This window comes from Microtus pennsylvanicus, chromosome 22, assembly GCF_037038515.1.
Source record: "Microtus pennsylvanicus isolate mMicPen1 chromosome 22, mMicPen1.hap1, whole genome shotgun sequence".
Taxonomy (NCBI): domain Eukaryota; kingdom Metazoa; phylum Chordata; class Mammalia; order Rodentia; family Cricetidae; genus Microtus; species Microtus pennsylvanicus.
In genome coordinates, this window is record NC_134600.1 from 36,382,402 (window position 1) to 36,405,176 (window position 22,775).

General features: G+C 40.7%; 1 protein-coding gene across 1 annotated transcript in view; it reads left to right on the top strand.

Moving 5' to 3' along the window:
* Rint1 (RAD50 interactor 1) overlaps positions 1–15,624 on the top strand; it is a 38,466-nt gene extending 22,842 nt beyond the window's left edge. Inside the window, exons 11-15 of the mRNA XM_075955941.1 lie at positions 4,545–4,744; positions 10,825–11,039; positions 11,723–11,903; positions 11,977–12,095; positions 14,786–15,624. Of these exons, the coding sequence (XP_075812056.1) occupies positions 4,545–4,744; positions 10,825–11,039; positions 11,723–11,903; positions 11,977–12,095; positions 14,786–14,978 (908 nt within the window). The 3' untranslated portion in view covers positions 14,979–15,624. The remainder of the gene's footprint in view (positions 1–4,544; positions 4,745–10,824; positions 11,040–11,722; positions 11,904–11,976; positions 12,096–14,785) is intronic.
* The last annotated feature ends 7,151 nt before the right edge of the window (positions 15,625–22,775 follow it).

The window sequence follows — 22,775 nt, forward strand, 5'->3', positions numbered from 1 at the left end:
AACCAAACTTGTATCCTCTGTAAGCAAGTACTCTTAACTGGTGAGCAGCTCTCTGAGTCCTTTTATTTTACTCAAATTCTTTAGCTTTATGTGTTTGAGATGTGTGCCTGCACATATGTATATGTACCACATGCGTGCTTAGTGCCTGTGTAGCTCAGAAGAGAGCATTGGATTCTCTAGAATGGGAGTTGTATATGGTTGTAAGCTGGGAATGGAACCAGGATCCTCTCCAATAACAGCCATTGTTCTTTCTGCCCCCATTTATATTTTTAAGAGGTAGAGTCTTACTATTGCCTGGGCTGACTTGAGCTCCTCTTCTCAGATGATGTTTCTGCCTTGGCTTTCCAGGTAGCTGAGACTAGGAACACACTGCCATGTCCAGTGCAAACCTAAACTTTCTTGGCACTGAAGAAGAGAGTAGAATAATAAAGTAGTTTTAGAATTGTTCAAGGAGATAAAATGATTAAGAAATGGAATATAGGGAGTGGTGATCTCAGGGCAAAATCCCATCCGGCTAAGTTTCCAATTTGTGAAAAGGAACTAAAGAAAAGCTTATAGCAGGTGTGGTGGTGCACACCTTCACTCACAGCACTGGGAAGGCAGAGGCTGGTGGATCTCTTGAGTTTAAGGCCAGCCTGGTCTACAGAGCAAGTTTCAGGATAGCTAAGCTTCTACAGTTAAGGACAGAAAGCTGTTGAATGTGTAACTGAACAAGGGGGCCGTGTTCTAGCCCCAGTAAGCAGCAGAACTTGGCAGCTTTGGCCACATGGTTGTGGGTTTAGAGTTAAGGATTGAAGAAATGGGTTATGGAGTTTACCTCTGAGCCTAAAGAAAGCCCCTGACATGTGACAGGGTGTTCCTGAATGCAGGCCTAGTAGAGAGGTCATTGCATGAAGCTGTGAAGTTGAAGCCTGCGTTTCCTTGGAGATGGCAGAGTTGTGGATACCTGTGCTGTGCCTTTGTCACACGCAGTCCCCAAACGGAACCACCACAGAGCTGGTGCCTGATGCAAACACACTAGGTTTTATTGAATACAAGCTAACTCGGATTGGTTAGGGTATAGGGGAATTTCAAAACAATGACTGTCAGCAGACAAGAATTTCAAAACAGCAGTCAATCAGATACCCACAAGGACATTTAAAGCAAGCAGTAAACAACTGTTGTTTGGACACTTTGGTGGGTCACTCTGACCAGGGCTGGCACAGCTTCTTGGGAATGCGTATAACTTTTGCTGGGCTGCATTAACCCCCAGCCCTAGTTAGGTCCTGTCTGAAATGGAGTTCTTCCGTTTGTTCTGCTCCTTTACCTGCTGAGTAGAGCTACTAACAGGGCGTAGAAGCAGCCCACAATAAGCTGAACAGAGTTGAAGATCTGAAGAGAGTTTTGACATCAGACATGGAAATGCAGAGTTTGGAGTCTGCCCAGCTGGTTTTTGGTCTTGCTTTGGTCCAGTTTCCTTGATATGCCCCTTTCCCTGTGTTTTGGAATAGTAATGTATATCCTGTGCCATTATGTGTTGGAAGTATGTGATCTGCTTTTTGATTTTAATTTTATAAGGGATTATAGTTAAGAGATTGCCATGATTTTGGACTTTGAAACAAATTTGAGACTGTTATAGGCTATGGGGATTTAGGAAGTTAGATTAAATACATTTTTGCATTATAATACAGCTACAAGCCTTTGGGGGGCCAGAGAGTGGAATGTGACAGAAATGACCCCTAAAGGAAGTGGCACTTTTAGGAGTTGTGACTTCGTTGGAATTTGGTGTGGTATGGTCTTTCTGGAGCAAGTGTGTTACTGTGGGGGTGGGTTGTGATGTTTCCTATGCTTGGGATACCTCCCAGTGTCTCAGTCAACTTCCTATTGCCTGCAAGATGCAGCACTCTCAGCTACTCCAGCACCACGTCTGCCTGCATGCCCCCATGCCCCCCACCATGGTGATAAACTGTAAGGGAGCCCCAATTACATGTTTTAATTAATAGGAATGGGCATGGTCATGGTGTTTCTTTACAACAGTAAAAACCCTAAGACAGCAATCCATTTATTTATTTATTTGCTTTTTTTAAATTGATTTTTATTGAGCTCTACATTTTTCTCTGCTCCCCTTCCTGCCTCTCTTTTCTGCTCTTAAACTCTCCAAGGTCCCCATGCTCCCAATTTACTCAGATCTTGTAGCATCCATATCTTGAGCTTTATGATAATCTGAAGAAGTTTCATTCTGACCCAATCAATAATTACCTATTTTGACTATAGGAAAAATGTGAAACACTTAAAGATAAGGGAAGAGTCCTGGGCTGCCCAACTTGGCTGCCATCTGGGCCCAGATCCAGCACTTTGAGTGGGTCCACCTGAACATCTCTTCCATCTATGAGCTACTGGAGCTCATAGAAGAGCCTGTCTTACAGAATCAGATGAATAGGGCCTGTTTTTGGCCCATGCTCCCAGCATGGAGCTGCTGTGGCTGCTGGGAGAGCACAGGGCAGTGGTACTGCTTGCAGGCTACAGGTGAGCCTTGGGCTGGATGCAAGATCACCCTGACTCTGGGCAACTGCAGGATATCCAAGATGAGTTTCTGGCAGTGGTCCAGTATTTATGGTATGTCAGAAACCAGAAATCTTGAAGCAGATTAGTGACTCAATGGAATGAGTATTAGCAGTTTCCAATGCCACTATTATCAATGGATATGAGATGGAGAGATGGGAAAGATGGAGGCATGGTGCAGTGTGTGTGTGTGTGTATGTGTGTTGGAGAGAGATGGAACTAGAGGCGTCATGGTGATGACAGATGTGACAGAAAGACACAGTTGGACATGTTGCCATTGCCAGGTAGGACTGGTGGGGTGATGTGCAGCAGCCTGGAGCTTGCTCAGACTCAGCCCCCAAACATGCTGCCCAGCCACAAGATTGCTCTGGCTCTGAGCAACAACAGGATGTCGGAGGTAAAGAATGATTCATTTTCTGGGTTGGAATATCATTTAAGATCTTCATGGTCCATCCTGCCCCCAGAGGCTTTGTTGGTATCTGTGGTCCATGCTGTGGTCCCATGCTGTATTGAAGCCTAAGGTTTATGTATATATCAGTGGAGTGGGCTGCTGGTGGAGGCCATGTTGATGACTACCATGCTACCATGGTAGGCCAGATGTATGTCCATAGTCTGTGCTAATGCAGAGGCCATGTTAGTGTCTGTGGTCCTGGTTGCCACTGGAGACCTGTGTTTTATGTTGATGTGTGTGGCCTGTACTGCCTGCCACCTGAGGTCATGTTGATATCCATGGTCTGTGCTGCCACTGAGGGTCAAGTTGGGGTCTGTGGTCCTGCTGCAGCTGGGAGCCATGTTAATGTCTGTGGGCCATGTAGCTGCTGGGGGCCTTGTTGACAGAAGTGACCTGTGCCTGTTGATATAAGTAGGCTGAGGCCATGTTGATGTCCGTGGTCCATGCTCCCACTGACTGTAAAGGACAAGGAAGCTGCTTTTGGAGTGGAATCAATGCTGGCAGACACACAGTTGAGAGCCATAGAAGGCATATGAAAGCACCCACAACACCCTTCCCTATCCCCAACAAAATAACAGCCTAGACAACCAGCCATCAAAGAGCCCTTAAAAATTCTGATAAGGATGCTGAAGTATTTTTTTTCCACAATTGATGACTTCTGGCTGGAGTAGGACTTCTGGTAGGAAGGACTGGATTTTCTTTAAGGGGCTGACCACTGCGAGTTTGACCATGCTCCAGTGGGTATATGAGCAACACAAATTGGACTTGTGTGTTTTTATTTTTTCTTCTTTTTTGGGGGGGTGGTGGTGGTGGTGGTGGTTACAAAGGTGGTGGAAGTGGACCTTGGGTGCATTGTGTGAAATTCCCAAATAATCAATAAAAATATTACGTTGGAAAAAGAAAATGATAGCCAGATATGATGGTACATACGTTTAATCCGAAATACCAGGATTTTAGAGGTAGAGGCTAAAGAATCAGGGATTCAAAGTCATCCTTAGCCACATAGGGAATTTGAGACCAGCCTGGGCTACATGAGCCCTGTCTCACTCAAGTCCTGCTCACCAGAGCTACTAACTTAAGGAACAGTTATTTTTAAACATAATATGTGCTGATTGGTGGTGGCACACACCTTTAATCCCAGCATTCAGAAGACAGAGGCAGGCAGATCTCTGTGAGTTCGAGGCCACCTTGGTCTACAAGAGCTAGTTTTGGAACAGGCCTCAAAGCTACAGAGAAACTCTGTCTCAAAAATAAATAAATAAATAAAAAAACTAAAACCAAACAAACAAAAAAAACCCCATAATTTCTTTTTTGTAAATGGGACATGATTTATATGTAGTAAAACACAGATCTAGATTTTAAGTATTTTTAAGTATACTGTTGGATGAGCCCTGACACATGTAAAGGGTAATGTAAAGACTACCCTTGTAATCTTTAAGCATTTAGGAATGGTCATTTGAGACTTTTCATAAAGGCAATAGAGTTGAATTTTAGGGAAAACTGTCATGACAGTGCCAAACCCCATCATGTGTTTTGTTAATTTTCTCCACAGACAGGTATAAAAATCTTCCCACAGCTTCACGAAAGCTACAGTTCCTGGAATTACAGAAAGATCTAGTCGATGATTTTAGGATACGATTAACGCAGGTCATGAAAGAAGAGACCAGAGCTTCACTTGACTTCCGGTACTGTGCAATTCTTAATGCTGTGAACTACATCTCAACAGTGCTGGCAGATTGGGCTGACAATGTTGTGAGTTAATATGCTTTTATGTTTATATAAATAATATATTGTACCTTGATCTTCTTTAACCTTTGAAATGTTGGCTCTGTTACAAGCAAAAAAAATTATGTTCGACAAAAAGCATAATGATCCCAAATTTAGAGGATGTGAGTAAAGATTTTTCTCAATCAAATCTAAAACAGTTAAATAATACTAATTATTTAATAACTTTACTCATAAGGGGGCTAGAGGTATAGCTCAGTTGAACATATAAGCCCACCAAACTTGAGCAAGATCTTGAGTTTGATCCCTAGGACCATAAACTGAGAGAAAGAAAAGACAAAAAGAAGAAAACAGGCAGACATAGTAGGTTAGCCTGTAATCCCAGCACTTGGGAATATGGATCAGGAGCCTCAAGGTCATTTTTGATAATATAGTGAGTTCTAGGCTAGCCTGAGTTACTTCTTTCAGAAATAAACAAAAGGAAGGAAAGAAAGAAAATGAAGACAGACACACAGATTTCCATAAATAACTATATAGCATGAACCATTTTTTTTCTTCCAACTTTGTACTCTGAAAATAATAATATGCTAAATGCTAGCACAGAAAAGTCATTATAATGATCCCCAAACCAATACATTTAAATTGGTGGTATAGTTCATTGGCAGAACATGGTGGAAAGTTTTGTTTTTATTTCCCAACACTGCAAAGAAAAAAAAGTCCAGGGCTTGACTCTTTTGAATATCTTCAAAACAAGATTTCTTAGTTATGGTTCCTATTGCTGTGATAAAAGACTGTGGCCAAAGGCAGCTTGTCGTCCGCCATCCAGGGAGTCAGGGCAGGAACATGGAGACAGGAGCTGGTGCAGAAGTCATGGAGGAGTGTTGCTTATTAGATGGCTCTCCATGGCTTGCTCAGTCTGCACCCAGGACCACTACAAAGGCTGGAACTGCCTACGTCAGTGTCCACAGGCCCATCCGGTGGGTGCATTATGTATCTGTCACTCTTACTGTTTTTTTTAAAGGTTTTCTTTTAATGGTATGTGTCTGAGTGTTTTGGTGCATGTAAGTGTGTAAACCACCCATGTGCAGTGTCCACAGAGGCTAGAAGATTCCTCCCATACTGGAGTTACAGAGGATTGTAAGCCAATGGTGTTGGCCACTGAACCTGGATCCTCTGAAAGAGCAGTGAGTGCTCTTAATTCCAGACCCTTGCTGTGCTTCTCACACCACCTTTGTGTTGTTATCACTTCTCCCTGCCCCAACCAACTTGACTATTTTAAGTTTACCTCAGATATTATATTTAATTATTAATATTTTAGTATGTATCTGTAAAAGAAAAGTGTGTGTATGTGTGTGTAGACCAGAGGTTAATGTCTTTTTTTTTTCTCTTCATTTCCATCTTATTTTTTGAGGCAGTCTTTTGCTGAACCTGGAGATTGTCCTTTTGGCTAGGCTGGCAGGCTACTAAGCCCTGGCCGGGATACCCAGCTTTGCCTGCTAGTGTTACAGTTCCAGGTGCACACCCTCACGCCGGTGTTTACTTGGCTACCGGAGGTCTTTGTGTTTGAGTAGCATGGGCTTTGCCCACTGATCCACTTCCCCAGCCCAAGAACTACTTAAGAAAAAACAAAAACAACCACGTACCACATTTACCACATTGAAAAGAAGCACACTACAAAATACACTGCAAAGTGTATTTTAAAGTGAGCGTGACGAGAAGGTCTGTGGCTGTACCCGCAGCACTCAAGGGGCTGAGGGGGGGGGGTTGCCATGAGTTCCAGGCTTTCCTTCACTGTCACAAAACCCCAAATCAACAGCAATCTAAACACCTAAACTTGGGCCCAGTAAGCACTTCAGTCCTTCAAGGGTCCTACCTATTCTTGCCCTCTCCTTGAAGATTGTATGTGTCTTAGTTGCTGTTCTATCGCTGTGAAGAGAGCCCACGACCAGTGCAAATCTTATAAGAGAAAGCATTTAATTGGGGGTTTGCTTACAGTTTCAGAAGTTTAGTCCATTATCATGGCAGGGATCATGGCAGCATGCAGGCCAGCACTGGAGCAGTAACTGAGAGCTACATCTTGATTCACAGGCAGAGAGGAGAGGAGAGGGGAGAGGAGGCGAGGAGAGAGGTGAGGGAGAAGAAGGGAAGGAGGGAAGGGGGGAGGGAGGGAGGGAAGGGGAGAGAGAGAGAGAGAGAGAGAGAGAGAGAGAGAGAGAGAGAGAGAGAGAGAGAGAGAGCAGACAGACAAGACAGACATTGGGCCTAGCATGGACTTTTGAAATCTCAGAGCCCACCTTCTCCAACAAGGCCACACCTACTCCGAGAAAGCTACACCTCCTAATTATTCTAATCCTTTCAAACAGTTCTGCTCCCTGGTCTAAACATTCAAATATATGAGCTTATAGGGGTCATACTCATTCAAATCACTATGGTATATGTTCATAGATTTAAGTTTTAATCTTGTTATTAACCTAAACAACATATATTAACTATTAGCTAAGTGAAGGTAACCAGATTTTCTGATATGTACTTCTGTTCGAATATGCCTTTAGAGACTGGGGCTGTGACTCAGTTGGTGGAATCATTACCCCCATGTGTAAGTCCTGGGTTTGATCCCACACAGCATAAACTGGGCATGTGGAGAAGTCTGCGATCCCAACACATGGGAGGTGGAGGAAGATCAGAAGTTCTAGGTTATCCTCAGCTACACAGGAAGTTCAAGGTCAGCCTAAGGTACATGAAATCCTGCCTCAAAAAAGAAAGCCTTTATATATAGTCTCAATATTGGTTAATTTCTTTAGATATTTTAGATACAGTACTAAAGTGACTTCAGAGGGCCTTCCGAGCTAACTTCTTAGGCAAGAGTGCTGTCCAGCTAGGATTCAGTGTTTTAAGAACATTTATGAAGGTACAGCTATGTATTTGGCTTTATAATGTATGCTTCATACAGTGCATTTCATGACAGAAACCATTCATAAGGACCTTAGATAAGCATATGATGGCAAAATATACATTAAAGCATAAAAACTATGATGAACAGATAGGTATATTATAGATATAAACTGTTATATATTATCATAAAAGCAAAGTAGACTAATCCCCCTAAATTAAAAATATAGTGTGTGTATATTTTAAAAATGCCGCTTTAAAAATACAGTATGTAGAGTTCGAGACCAGCCTGGTCTACAAGAGCTAGTTCCAGGACAGGCTCCAAAACCACAGAGAAACCCTGTCTCGAAAAACCAAAAAATAAAATAAAATAAAATAAAAAATACAGTATGTAGAGGGGAATTAAAAATTATAAAGTTAAGGTTGGGATTTTGTTCAGTGGCAGAGTCCTTGCTTAGTAAAAATGAAGCCCTAGATTCAATCTCTTGCACAAAGGAAAATAAAGTAGAAGTTTTTACATAGTGTTGAGAACGTAGCTCAGTTGGTAGGGTTCTTTTCTAGCAACACACAAAGCTCTAGGTTCAGTCTCCAGCTCCACCAAAATCAAAAACAAGTTAACTGAAGGACGGGAGTGTAGTTTAGTGGTAGTAGAGTACTTGCCCAGCATGCATAAGACTGTTGGTTCAGTTTCAAGCACCATCTCTCTCTCTCTCTCTCTCTCTCTCTCTCTCTCACACACACACACACACACACACACACACACACACACACACACACACACACACAGAGTTAACTGAAATATATGTACATGACGTCATTTGCTGGAGCAAGGAAATGATTATAATGCAGAGTGCAGTGATTAATGCATTTATTTTTATAAAGTCAGTCAGCATTATTTATTCATTTTGCGCTTTTGTGTCATGTTCTACTTCCAGTCAGCACTTCATATCCAGCTCCCGCACTGATCCACTTGCTGCTAAGACTTTTCAAAGCATGAAACAAATTGTCATTCTTATGCTAGATGATCCAGTGAGAGACTCATTCAGGAACAGATTTTTAGTATCAATGAAATTCTTTGTAGAACATCACAGCTATTTGATGCCACTGTCTGTTAATGAAGATGGTTTGGCTACCATCTTTACCTAAAGAAAATTAAAATATTGGATGCAGAAAGTATGGAATATATAATATTAGAGTATTACTCAGCAGTAAAAAACAAGGACTTCTTGAATTTTGCATACAAATGGATGGAAATAGAAAACACTATCCTGAGTGAGGTAAGCCAGACCCAAAAAGAGGAACAGGGGATGTACTCACTCATAGTTGGTTTCTAGCCATAAATAAAGGACATTGAGCTTATAATTCGCGATCCTAGAGAAGCTAAATAAGAAGGTGAATCCAAAGACAAACATATAGGCATCCTCCTGAATATTAAACTTCATCAGGCGATGAAAGGAGACAGAGATCCACATTGGAGCACCGGACAGAAATCTCAAGGTCCAAATCAGGAGCAGAAGGAGAGGGAGCACAAACAAGGAACTCAGGACCGCGAGGGGTGCACCCACACACTGAGACAATGGGGATGTTCTATCGGGAACTCACCAAGGCCAGCTGGCCTGGGTCTGAAAAAGCACGGGATAAAACCGGACTTGCTGAACATAGCGGACAATGAGGACTACTGAGATCTCAAGAACAATGGCAATGGGTTTTTGATCCTACTGCATGTACTGGCTTTATGGGAGCCTAGGCAGTTTGGATGCTCACCTTACTAGACCTGGATGGAGGTGGGTGGTCCTTGGACTTCCCACAGGTCAGGGAACCCTGATTGTTCTTCGAGCAGATGAGGGAGGGGGACTTGATAGGGGGAGGGGAAGGGAAATGGGAGGCAGTGGCGGGGAGGAGGCAGAAATCCTTAATAAATAAATAAATTTAAAAAAATCAAAAAAAAAGAAAGAAAATTAAAATATTGTTTCTCGGAGCAAGAGAAAGAACAAAATTTAAGAGTTGACTATTAAGTATGAATGGATTCTGGATTTTATGGTGCTGATTTTATCTTCCCATCAAAAGTCCTTCAATTATTTTCACAGTGCTTCAGACTTTAAATGCTTTAATTAAATGTCATCAAAGTTTTTGTTGTATAGTTCCATAACCAGAAAAGAAATGACAGTTCACCTTCTGTCTGTTTCTGATTGTCTGTTGATGACCATCTGTTGTTGGGTTATGCTAAGCCTGAAATATCCAAGCATTCAGAAATTTCCTTTCAGTTCCAACTGTCCTAAGTGTGGGAGTTGGGGAGGGGTAAGTGAAGAATTTGTGTCAATGTGCTCATTACATTAGGCATGCCTTCTCCACAGTTCATCTCTGGTTTCAGACTTTGGACATGTGGCCTAGGAGGCTCTTGGGCTAGTACTGAAAAAAAAAAATGACATTTTAGTTCTCTGACTGTTATAATTTCAGGTTTATGACAACCTTCATTTTTTTTTAAAAAAAAAACAAAACTTGAGTATTTGGAGCATGATCATGACCAGGAAATACAAATTTACAAATAAATAGCCACTGTAGTGAGAAAAAGAAACTGTCAGGGAAGGCACACCCCTTTCATTTTAGCAATGGGGACCACACCTTCAAGGCCAGCTTCATCTGCACAGAGAGTTTTGAGCTAGCTAAGACTACAGGTGCCACAGTAACACTTTTAACCAAATGTTTAGGAGACTGAGGCAGGGTGATTATGAGTTTGAAGATACACTGGATTATTATTTTGAGACCAGCCGGAACTACATAGCAAATTCCAGTCTTAAAACAGTGCAGAAAAGAAAACAAACAAAACTCTCACATCTGCCAAAAACAAAACAAAACCCAAACAACAAGCCTACACAAAACTCTCCCAGTGTGCACGTAGAGAGCTTTAACCCTCTGTATACGGCAGGTGGTGAAAGATGGAATTATAAATCCAGTAGTCCCACTCTTCCAGACAGGCCAAGACATACATTTTATGCATTCTCTAGCTGTATCTATTATGTATAATGTTGCTGGGAACAATAGTGTGCCCATTTTTCTGTGGAAAGTGCTTCCATCTTGAACTCAGGACATCAGGCTTGGCAGCAAGTGACTTTACCGATGGAGCCATCTCTCTGGAGCTGGACTGCACGCCTTAAATAAGGAAATTTTATGATGCCCAGCACATGGTAATACGTATCCTAATAGATGCGTGCTTTCAGTTCTTCCTGCAGCTTCAGCAGGCAGCGCTGGAGGTCTTTGCAGAGAATAACGCCCTCAGTAAGCTGCAGCTGGGACAGCTGGCCTCCATGGAGAGCTCTGTCTTCGATGACATGATTAATCTCTTGGAGCGTTTAAAGCTTGATATGTTGACTCGCCAAGTGGACCACGTTTTTAGAGAAGTGAAAGATGCCGCAAAGCTGTATAAGAAGGAAAGGTACGTCCTGTGTCAGTCACTCTTACACAAGCTGCTCGAGTCGAAGGTGGCATGGATGCCATGGATCATAGCTTTTGTGGAACCCCTGCTCCCGTATTTGGAGATTGAACTCGGGGTTCTGTATGTGGTAGGTCCAAACTTTGGTTTCGATGTAAATCTTTCTAAAATCTATTCTTTTGAAATTTACTCAGAAATAAACAAGTGATAATGTGGATTTCACAGAGAAGGGACATGATCTGGGGTTGACTAGCTCGGTGTCCAGAGTAAAGTGCCCTGTAGTCCGTGCCCTGTGTATGTGTCTCACAATTGATTCTCCTGCCTTTAAGCCCTAGTATGGTACCTGCTCACAGAACTGTCATCAGTTTGGAAGTAGTATTAGTTTGTTTGCTAAAATCAGAACATAAGATTAACTGGCGTCATTTTAATTCTAAAGATAAGCTTTAATTTTAGCTTACAACAATTGAATTTAAGGTATTTTCAAGGAAATATTAAATGATTAAAAGTTAAAATATAAGTAGATACATTTATTTCTGGGAGAGCCTTTAATATTAGACATTACTTTTTTTCTTTTAAACTCTAGAATTCCCCCCAAACAGTAAATCTTGAATTTAAAATGATTTGTTGAAACCTTAAGGATACAGAGTGATAAGCGTCCTTCTGGTGAAGGTTATTTGTTTTTTTAGGTGGTTGTCCCTGCCATCACAGTCTGAACAGGCAGTGATGTCCCTGTCCAGCTCAGCCTGCCCACTCTTGCTGACCTTGCGGGATCATCTGCTTCAGCTGGAGCAGCAGCTTTGTTTCTCCTTATTCCGGATTTTCTGGCAGATACTTGTAGAGAAGTTGGATACATACATCTATCAGGAGGTAAGCCAGTGGGTGCTGGGGGGCTGGCTGTGCTGACGAAGGCTGCCGTTATATGTATTGCTCTTTGTTTCAGATAATCCTTGCTAATCATTTCAACGAAGGAGGAGCAGCCCAGTTGCAGTTCGATATGACACGGAATCTTTTCCCTTTGTTTTCTCACTATTGCAAGAGACCAGAAAACTACTTTAAACAGTAAGCCTGATGACTTATCGTAAATATTGGTGTATCCACTTGTTAAAAGAGTTGGCTTCTTTTTTAACAATTTCAGAGTTTCATTGATATTGGTTGCAGTAATATCAATTAAAATCTGGAGCTGGAGAGATAGCTCATAAGTTAAGAGCACGTGATGCTCTTGTAGAGGACTGGGGTTTGGTTCTCATCACTTACATAGCGGCTTACAGCTGTCCATAGCTCCAGTTCTGACACTGTCTTCTGGCCTCCACAGGCACCAGGCAGATACAAGGTGCATAGACACGTACAGGCAAAACAGGCACATAAAATTAAAAAAATATATAAAAAATAAATTAAAACCTTAAAGCATCCATTGGGTATCTATTTTATTTTCAAAACACAATAGGGAAACCAAAATAATGTATGTGATCCACATCCTCAGAAATTACATGTTGTACTTGCTACCTAGCATCTAGTTCACTGCTATTTGCTTATTACTGGGAGAGTAAATAGAAAATGAATTCAGATATAAATCTACCACCTGCAGAAAATAAGAAATCACAGCTAGGTTTAGTGCCTAACAGTAGCCGAGACCAGAGGAAAATGAGTTTTCTTATAAATTTAATATTAGTTTTAGTTCTAGGTATAGTTAAAACATGAGAACAATTACTAAGAATTTAGTAAAAATTTTGTTGATTTAAAATTTACATTATGTATAGGGTTTGTGCAATTTGGAAACATTCCTTTGCAATATAAAAGCTTATGCTTGTTTATTTCAGGAAGCTATGGTTGCTTCTGGTTTGGGTTTCAGGTATTCCAGGCTGGCCATGAATTAGTATGTAGTAGCAGAGGGCGTCCCTTAGCTTCTGACCCTCCTGTCTCCCTCTTCTGAGTGTTGTGAATGCAGGTACACACCCTCCACACCCCCAAGTTCTCTCCCACACTTATTCGTTCTAGGTAAGCACTCTACCTAGTACAGTAAATCTCCAGTGCCTGTTTGTTTATTATTGTTATTTTTATTATGTTTTTTTCAAGACAAGAGTTTCTTTTTTATTTTAATTTTTTAAACAATCTTTTCTCATTTTCCATAGCTATTCCAGTTCTTACTCCTTCCCCTCTTTCCACTCTTTCTACATCCTCTCCCCACCGCCCCTCTTCACTTCTTAAGAGGGTAAGGCTTCTCATGGGAGTCAACAAAGTTTGGCACATCACTCTGAGGCAGGACCAAGGCCCTTCCCCTATATCTATGCTGAGCAAGGTATCCCTCCAAAAAGAATGGGCTCCAAAACACCCCTTTCAAACACTAGGGATAAATCCTGGTCCCACTGCCAGTGGCCCCGTAGACTTCTCAAGCCACATTCAGAGCGCCTAGTTTGGTCTTATGCAGGTCCCTCCTCCCCCATCAGTACAGAGCCAGTGAGCTTCCGCTAGCTCAGGTCAGGTGTTCTGTTGGTATCCCCATCGTGGTCTTGATCCCTTTGACTCCTCCCTCTCTATGACTACTCCAGGAGCTAAGCCCAGTACATCAATCTGATTACAGGGGAAGACCAGTTCAGGCACCCTCTCCACTATTGCTTAGGGTCTTAGCTGGGGTCATTCTTATGGAATCCTGGGAATTTTCCTGGTGTCAGGATTCACACTAGCCTTGTAATGGCTCCTTCAATCAAGAGATCTCTTTCCTTGCTTTCCCTCTCTGTCCTTCCCACGTCTTGGCCATCCCATTCCCTCAAGTTCTCCTCCCTCCCCTTCTCCTGTCCTCTTCCTTTCCTGTTCCCCTCCCCCCATGCTCCCAATTTTCTAGGAGATTTTATCTATTTCCCATTCCTAGGGGGATCCATGTATGTCTCTCAGGGTTCTCCTTGTTACCTAGGTTCTCTGGGGTCATGGACTATAGGCTGGTTATGCTTTGCTTTACCTCTAATACCCACTTATGAGTGAGTACATACTGTGTTTGTCAAGACAAGGTTTCTTTGTATAGCCTTGGATGCCCTAAAACTAACTTTGTAGACCAGGCTGACCTCAAAGTCACAGAGATCCTCCTGCTTCTGCCTCCTGAGTGCTGGGATTAAAGGCATGCACTACCACTGCTCAGCTGATTTTTATTATTATTTAAATTTTTAAATTTTTATTCTTGTGTGGAGGTCAGATGACAACTTGTGGGAAGTAGTTCCTACCATGCAAAACCCAAGAATTGAACTCAGGTCACAAAGCTTGCCAACAGGCACTTTACCCATGAGCTATGTTACACAGCCTTTCTATTTCTGTTGTGGTTTTGGTTTTCTGAAACAAAGTCTCTCTGTGTAACCTTGGCTAGCCTGGAGCTCACAGTGTAGACCAGACTGTCCTAGTAGAAGTAGAGATACTTCCACTTTGGTTTCCTGAGTGCTGAGATTAAAAGTATGCCAACATCTCCAACCTGTTTTATGTTTTTGATTTGTTTTGCTTTTTGGCATGTTCATTTTTATTCCTTTTCTTTTTTCCCCTATGTCCTAATTCTACCTAAAATCATTGCTATATTTAATAATCTGTTAACATCAGTTTACTAAGACAAACGAATGATCTGTTAACCCTGTACACTTTGTGTAGTCCCAGCATATTTAAAGAACTAAGTAGTAAGTTCATAGGTAGTCGATTCTCCAATGGTGATTGTCTGCCTAAGGATGGTGCAATAGAGAATCTGTCCTTCCCTTCTTTTTTGTCTTCCTAAACAGTGTAAAAGAAGCCTGCATTGTTTTGAATTTGAACATTGGTTCTGCATTACTCCTGAAAGATGTCCTGCAGTCAGCTTCCGAGCATGTTCCTGCCACAGCAGCCTTAAATGAAGTTGGAATTTACAAACTGGCTCAGCAAGATGTTGAGATTTTGCTCAATTTGAGGACAAACTGGCCTAACACTGGAAAATAATGTATCTTTAAGAAAAGGGCTATTTAACAAAGAAAACAGTTGAAGTTGTCTGCTAAAAGTTCTGAATTAATGAAACTGGACAAATGAAAACTTTGTAGAATCATTTATTATCTTGAGTTATGATGTCACCAAAGCAATGAACATGCTTCCTCTGTCCTCCTGCTCCTAAGAAAACAAAGAACAGAAAACTCAGCTATGAGAAGCAGAGTAATTACAAATTAGAATTACAGATAGGCATGCAGACATCTGAAGACAGCGTGAGAGCAAAGGCCAGCCATAACTGACCTCCACTTTGCTAAAGCCGAACACACCCAGTACATTGTAGAAATACTAAGTTATGAATGTATGTTGATAATTGAGGTTCCTGTATCCAGTTTGGGATTTTACTATGTTCATATGAGAAATGCACAGTGAGTTGGGAGTGGTAGAAGACACCTATAATCTCAGGAGGATCACTGTGTGTTTAAGACTCGTCTGGGCAACATAGATTCTGTCTCACCAGAGAAAAACAAAACAAAGCAAACCACACCATCTCCAAACCAACAACACAACAGTTTTATGAGATGGTGGTTAAGCTATAGTTGTTCCTAATTTTCAATTCTCATGTCCTTTCAATTAAAGTATTTGTTGTATTTGTGTGTGCGTTCATGAGTGTGTCTGTGTATTTGCTCATGTGTGGGATATATAGGTGTGTGTGCCTGTGGAGGTCAGAGGTCAACCTTGGGTATTGTTCCCCAAGATGTCCACCTTGTTTTGGAGACAGGGTCTCTCACTGGGACTTTGGGCAGGCCCAGGGTTCTTCTGTCTCTGCCTCCCCTAGACAGGCATTACAAGTGTAAACCATCATGTCAGGTTTTACACGGGCTCTAGGGAGCGAACTCTTTATACTGATTTGTTAGTGAGTTAACTGTTTTTGCTGGCTTGTTAATGGCAAATACTTTACCCTTTACCACTAAGCAACTCCTCAGCCCTTCCTGATTCTATTTCTTGTAATAATGGCAGTATTTTCCTCTGGTTGAAACACTTTAGGATTCAGTAACTGCTTTAGTCAGGTGCCTGTGGTGATAATTATGTAGCTGATGAGATAGAAATCCTCTGTGTGTGTGTGTGTGTGTGTAGGTGTGTTACTTGAGTGTGTGCACTGGAGGGCAGAGTTGATGTTGAGTGCCTTCCTCAATTGCTTCCCACCTTATTTTTAGAGACAAGGTCTCGGTGAACCTGGAGCTCATTGATCCAGCTAGACTGACTGGCCAGTGAGCTTTTCCCAGTGCTGGGGTTACAGACATGTGTGACTCTGCCCAGCTTTTATGTGTAAGAATTTAAACTCAGGTCTTTATAGTTGTCCAACAAGCCTTTTGCCAGCTGAGCCATCTCCCTGACTGGAGACCAAAATTTTAGATTTTGTTTTTCCTCTTAACATTTGCTTGATCTTGGTCTATGTTTTATGTGTAGGACTAGAGATCAAACTCTGAGCCTTGCTCATTCAAGGCAAGTCCTCCACCAACTTGATTAATAACTCCTCAGAGAGTAAAGTTTTTACACAAATTGAGCTTAATTAGCCAGAAGATTTCTGCACCTATAAAATTTTATTCTGGTTTTCGTCCCTAATTACTAAGTAAGATGACTTTTATTTAGTACTCTCAATAAACCCTGTCTCAAGAAACACACCTCCAAAACAACAATAACAACAAAACAAAAACAAAATACAAAAACCAACCCCCCCCAAAAATACCCAGAAAATAGATTCAAGGCAAAGCTGGTAGACGTGATCGAATCTACCTAGACATCATCCTAACATAATAGTTTGCAGAATTTGTAATTGGCATAATTGGCACCTTCCTTATCCTTCCACATAGCTTTTATTTTACTACATAAAATACATTTTATTTTATTAAATAAGTAATTAAGCTTTATTTAATCATGTAACTACGAATGTTAAAACGCACTACATAAGTGTGTTTTCTCTCTTGAATATATTTATTACTGTAAGCAAAGTAAAACCTAATAAATACAGAAACAACAGATATGAGTGGTACATTGTAGCATGTATATCCCTTTTTCCTACATATAAAATTGAAAATAAGAGGCAGAAGACTTTGCTTAGAGTGAAAGTAATTTCAATTAATTTTTTTCTCATTTATTTAGTTTTTTTCTGTATAATTTATTTTCATGCTAGCTTTTGTGTTTGTACATCAAAACAAAATAAACAATAGTTGATGAAGTTTATAGAGAACTTTACTAACTTTATGCCAACTTGAAAAACGTTAAAGAGTTAAAAAACAAGAAAGGAGCTATATTTGATCAAAATGTCTTAGATGCTTGTATGAGATGTTCAAAGAATAAAATATTCCAGTTACTTTGAAAAGACTTTACTTGAAAGTGACGTCTCGAAATAAATCAGAATCTATCATTATTTTTAATTATGCTGGTTGTATATAGTATGAAATATAATTATTTCAATTATATGCCTCTTAACAAGATCTATAACTGAGGAGATAAAAACAGGTGAAGTATGCTGTAGTGATACAAGGAAAAACCAGACTGTGGATCTATCTCAAGCCCTACTCAAAAGGATTTCACAATGAGGTCGCTGGGTTACAACGTGCCTGGTCAGGAGACGCTGGTATAAAACAGCATTGTGGCCCAGCATGCCTGGTCTGGAGATTCTGATGTAAAACAGTATCATGGTCCAGCATGCCTGGTCAGGAGACCCTGGTATAAAACAGCATAGTGGTCCAGCTTGCCTGGTCTGGAGATTCTGATGTAAAAGAGCATCATGGTCCAGCATGCTTGGTCTGGAGACCTTGTTGTAGAACAGCATCATGGTTCAGCATGCCTGGTGTAAAACAGCATCATGGTTCAGTGTGCCTGGTCTTTAGACCCTGATGTAAAACAGCATTATAGTCTTCTTTTCTTCAGAGCACAGTCGGACTTGCTTCAAGTGTTGGAGTCCCTCTAAATACAGCACTTTGCCATGATTGAGGATAGACTGGTTTGGGTTCAGACTGGTTGCTCAGGCTCTCTCAGGAGCTGCATACCTAGACAGGTCAGAGGACACATAAACAAGACTGTATGCTGCAATTATCTCGGAATGAAAGCCTGGATTCTGAGCAAGTTGCTAAGGAAACAGAACAATGCCAATAGGGGAACATAAAACCGACTCATACTGTAGCTCAGAAAGTTCTTCCACTTAACTTCTGTAATTTATTTTTTTAAACAATTAGATGGAGGCTAGGATGAGCAATCTCAGATATGAGTGTGCTTGCCACTTTTGGTAAAAAAAAAAAAAAAAGTGACTGCTTGTTACCTTAAAAAGTTATCCAAGCTTGGGCTGTACTTGACAGCAAGGTTCTTTGAATCTGTGATTTTTTTCAGAATTCCTGTCAACCATGGCACACACTCCTGTGTCACTGGTAATCCATTGACATTTTGTCACAGTGCTGGGCAAGCTTCAACTCCGTGCTCACTGTCTCCCCATTTTCTCTGTCCCCTAACTGGTCTGCCACTGAAAACTCTGGTACCCAATCCAATGTCTTTAATTGTATAAAATGATAAAACAGTACCAGAGAGTCTTATATTTTCATCCTCTAGTTTGTGATTCTTCAGTTGTGTAGTTAACCTGGTGTTTTAACTGTCTGATTTTTTTTTAAAGCTGAGAACCCTTTCGGCTGTTGGAAGGTACAGTCTCCTCCCCTTGCAATTGTGATAAAAATTCATCCTGTATGGGGACCAAGTTTATATTTATTTATTTATTAGGTATAGTAAAGTGTTCTGGCTTTTAAAATATGATTATTTTGAACCAGGATGTCTCTGATAGCAATTCCTACCAACAGTAGGACTTCCTACAGAGAAGAGGACCTAGATCCACTTCAGCTGGTTAATAGAGTAAAAATAGCTTATAGAGCTGGGAAGACGGCTCAGTGGGTACCGTCAGGACCTGAGTCCAGAGCCCTAGAACTCATATAAAATTGATGCAGAATTTCACATCTGTGGAGCCAGCTTCCTTGGGAGGTGGAGACAGAGAACCTTCCAGAAGTGTGTACGTCAGCTACTCTGCCAGTAACAATGGTGAACAATATGAGATTCTATCTCAAACAAGATGGAAAATGCAAGTGGATGATTGAGGCTCTCTTCTGACCTTCACATATGTAACTAAGCTTGAACATACACGTACATGCACATGTACACACACACACACACACACACACACACACACACACACACAAAACATGTGGGGGACTCTTAGAAGAGCTTCCAGGGAAAGCAAACACACCTGCAATGTTTCTACGGTTCCAGGCTACTCAATGATGTTTCTTAGTCATAGGCAAAGGAATAGCTATTTATGCAGGATTTGTGTTTCTACCTCATTTGCCACCATTGCTATTGCTTCCTTTACTTGGTTAAGAAAAAATAACTGTGTATACCCTGTGATCTACATTCTTCTTTCAGGTGACACACTTACTTTATTTTTTTTCTTCCCTCCCTCCCTCCCTCTCTCCCTCCCTCCCTTCTTTTTTTTTTTTTTGAATCAGGGTTTCACTATAGTTTTGGAGCCAGTCCTGGAACACATTTTGTAGACCAGACTGGCCTTGAACTCACCAGAGATCTGCCTGCCTCTGTCTCCCTAGTGCTAGTGCTGGGATTAAAGGACTGTGCTGCCACCTTCTGGCAGCAACTGAATTTCTAACCACAGAATTTGATGTTATGGAGTACATTCATATATTGATTTTATTTTTCTATGAGAAAATATACAATGCTATTTAACTAAAACCCTCAAATAAAAAAGAAACAAAACAAAAGCTATTTTGCTAACTTGACCAACAGTCAATCATACACCCACATTGATTACTGGAGTAACAAAGCTCTGGTCAGGACTCATGTTCACTGGGGTGACTGGGGTGGCATTGGGGCATGACTGGTTCAACCAGTAAGGGTATTGGGTTACTCCAAGTCTCCACTATGACTGATCCTATGACTCTATATCACTGTTTCCCAAAAATGTGCGTCTCTTTTCATGTTGACCAAAGGTCAGAGAGTTGGAACTAACCTCTATTCCTTCAAGGTTATTGTGTTTCTTCCTCAAAGGTCCCACCTGGATTTAGACCAGAGAGTCCTGCTCTTTCAAGGTTATTGTCAACAGCTGTGGCTAATAGCCAGGCCTTGTACTTCCAGAAAAGAGAAGTAGATTTGCTGCTACCTCAAACAAAAGTCTGCAGATCCAACAAAGTTTCAGTTCCTTTAAAGAGATAACTTTGGAATCTATCTGGGGTTTACAGAATGGTCTCGGGTGTGAGTGTGACTTGTTTTGTTCTAGCAACAGAATGTTTAACTATGGATGTAGCCTGCAACCTTCAGTTTGTCTGTTCATTTCCTTTTATCATATTGTTTCAGTTTTTGTCTTACTCCCACCTTTTGAGGTTAGGGTATTTAAAGCAATTGGAAATTAAAGGCAGGAGGGTATTCACAACATGAACCATTTCACAGAACTAATGAGAAACTCTCTTTTTGTCTCCCTGTATCTCTTAAGTCATCACCTGCTTGGGAAATATCAGGTGTGTTCAATAAAGGCCTTCCAATGTTGTGAAATAGCAATTTCTTACTATGCTTTTGCCGTATCTGGCCATTAGATGGCAGCATCAGCATAGAAACAACATTTAAAATGGCCTATCCATGTTTCCCTTCCTGTAGTATTAGGAAGATGACAGGCTTGGAGATTTCTTCCATCTACATTGGCATATAAGCTGGAGTTGTCATTATGCAAGTCTTATTCACAGACAATGTTGTTGAAATTTCATAGATATAGCATCCTTGTCATGTCTGAAAGACACTTTATTACAGAAGATGTTCCCCTGACTGTTACAGTCATTCTCTTCCTGCAATATCCCTCAACCTTAGGTGTAAGGGTTGCGTTGTAGGTTTACCAGTGAAGGCTGGGATCCCTACAGTTGTTCTATACATTTTGATCACTTGTAGATTTCTGTAATCATCTCCATCTGTTGTAAAAGGAGCTTCTCTAACTAAGGGTGAGAGCTACACTTATATTGAGAGATTTGGATTGCAGATTTTGCAAAACTTGAGCTTGAATATCTGTCCAGCTTGGCAACCTTCTTCTTTGTCTCCCATAACTTTATCTCTGTTGGTATACACTAATTCTCTCCAACTATTGCTTTGCTGCATTTTTTTTCTTTTAGGATTGATTCTTTGAGCTTTCAGATCAATGAATTTAATACATATGTAAAGACTGACTCTACTGTTGCTTGCTGAATTAGGTCTAACCTTGCGACAATTAATTTCTAGGAATAGGATTTTTGACCTAAATATGTCACCTATAGCACCAATGGGATTCTCAAATGCTGATAAATACATATTTGCAATTGACTGTCTTCACTAGTTTCTTTCTGCCACTATGTTCAACAAAATACCTTTGACTCATGCCTTATGGAAAGAAAAACTACATAAGTAATTGTGTGTGCTTAGATGTGTGTGTTCTCTTGTACATGTATATGTAAATGACAAAGGTCAAGGTTGAGTGTGTTCCTCTATCAGCCTCCACCTTCATTTTGGAGTTAGTCTCCCAGTGAGTTTGTGGCTTTAATTTCAGCTAGACTAGATGATCAGTAAGCACCAGGAATATGTCTATGTCCACCCCATCACCCTGAGATTACAGATGTATGCCACAGGACCCAGCTTTTAGTTTGTGCTGAGAATCTGAACACAATTTCTCATGCTTGTGCAGTAAACACTTTAAACACTGAGCCTCTTCTCAAGCCTTTAGATATTTAGTTTTGACTGATAATTTAAATACTAGTGAATCAAGTTTCAACACTGAAATTATAGGATCTGTTTCTATTTTTTTTCTGGAGGAAAGGGCCAAGAGCAGAGCTTCTTAGTCTAGAGTCAATCAGTTGGAATTGACCAGAACCACCTGATCTAGTTGCAGTTAAGAGTGAGCCCAGGATTGAGAAGGAAAAAGGGAACTACATAATGGTGACATTGTACATGTATTGATTTCTTTTATGTACCATGCACACACTCAATAATCATCTTGTGCAATTCTTCAGTGATGAATCAATAACTTCCTTTTACATGGAGGGAATGAGAATTCTAGAGTTTTTGACAGTTTCTCCAGATCAAAAGGTGGTATTTCAGTGTGACTATCTAGAAAGACTTCTGCATGTTGAAGATCTGAATTTCACTTTCTCCTACAGCTTTCTGTTTTTAGTATTTGATCTGTTGGTTGTTGTTAATTGAATGTGTTATGTTGTATTCTGTTTTGTTTGTAGGGTAAAGAATCAAGGGCTAAGACGACAAGACATAAGTTAATGAACAATAATGTTACATATTGACCTTTCTGCCTTTCATCAACCTGGCTGTCATCAGAACTGAAACCTCTTTGCTATCTACCAAGTCCTGGGAGATAACTTCAGAGCTGAACACCAATTAACACCCAGGAAGTTTTAGTTGTCCCTATTAATTGGTTCCTCTGAAACTTGTTGAGAAGTGTGACAGATCGTTTATTTAGTTTTCTAATTATTTGTCTCTGAGCACCCAATAAGTCTTAATTATGCTCACAGCATCTTGTTAGAAAGATCTGTAGGAATTGTTTGTCTTTGGAGACCCAGTCGTGCACTGGTAATAAGAGTATAATTGTTTCTCTGGAACGTTAAGTACTGTAGCCCAGGCTCCAAATTCATGAAAAGTTTTATGTAGTTATGAGAATGCTTGACTAAAAAGTATACACGACATGTGATCTGTGATATTCCTTAAATGAGGGAACCAAATAATAAATAGGGAATT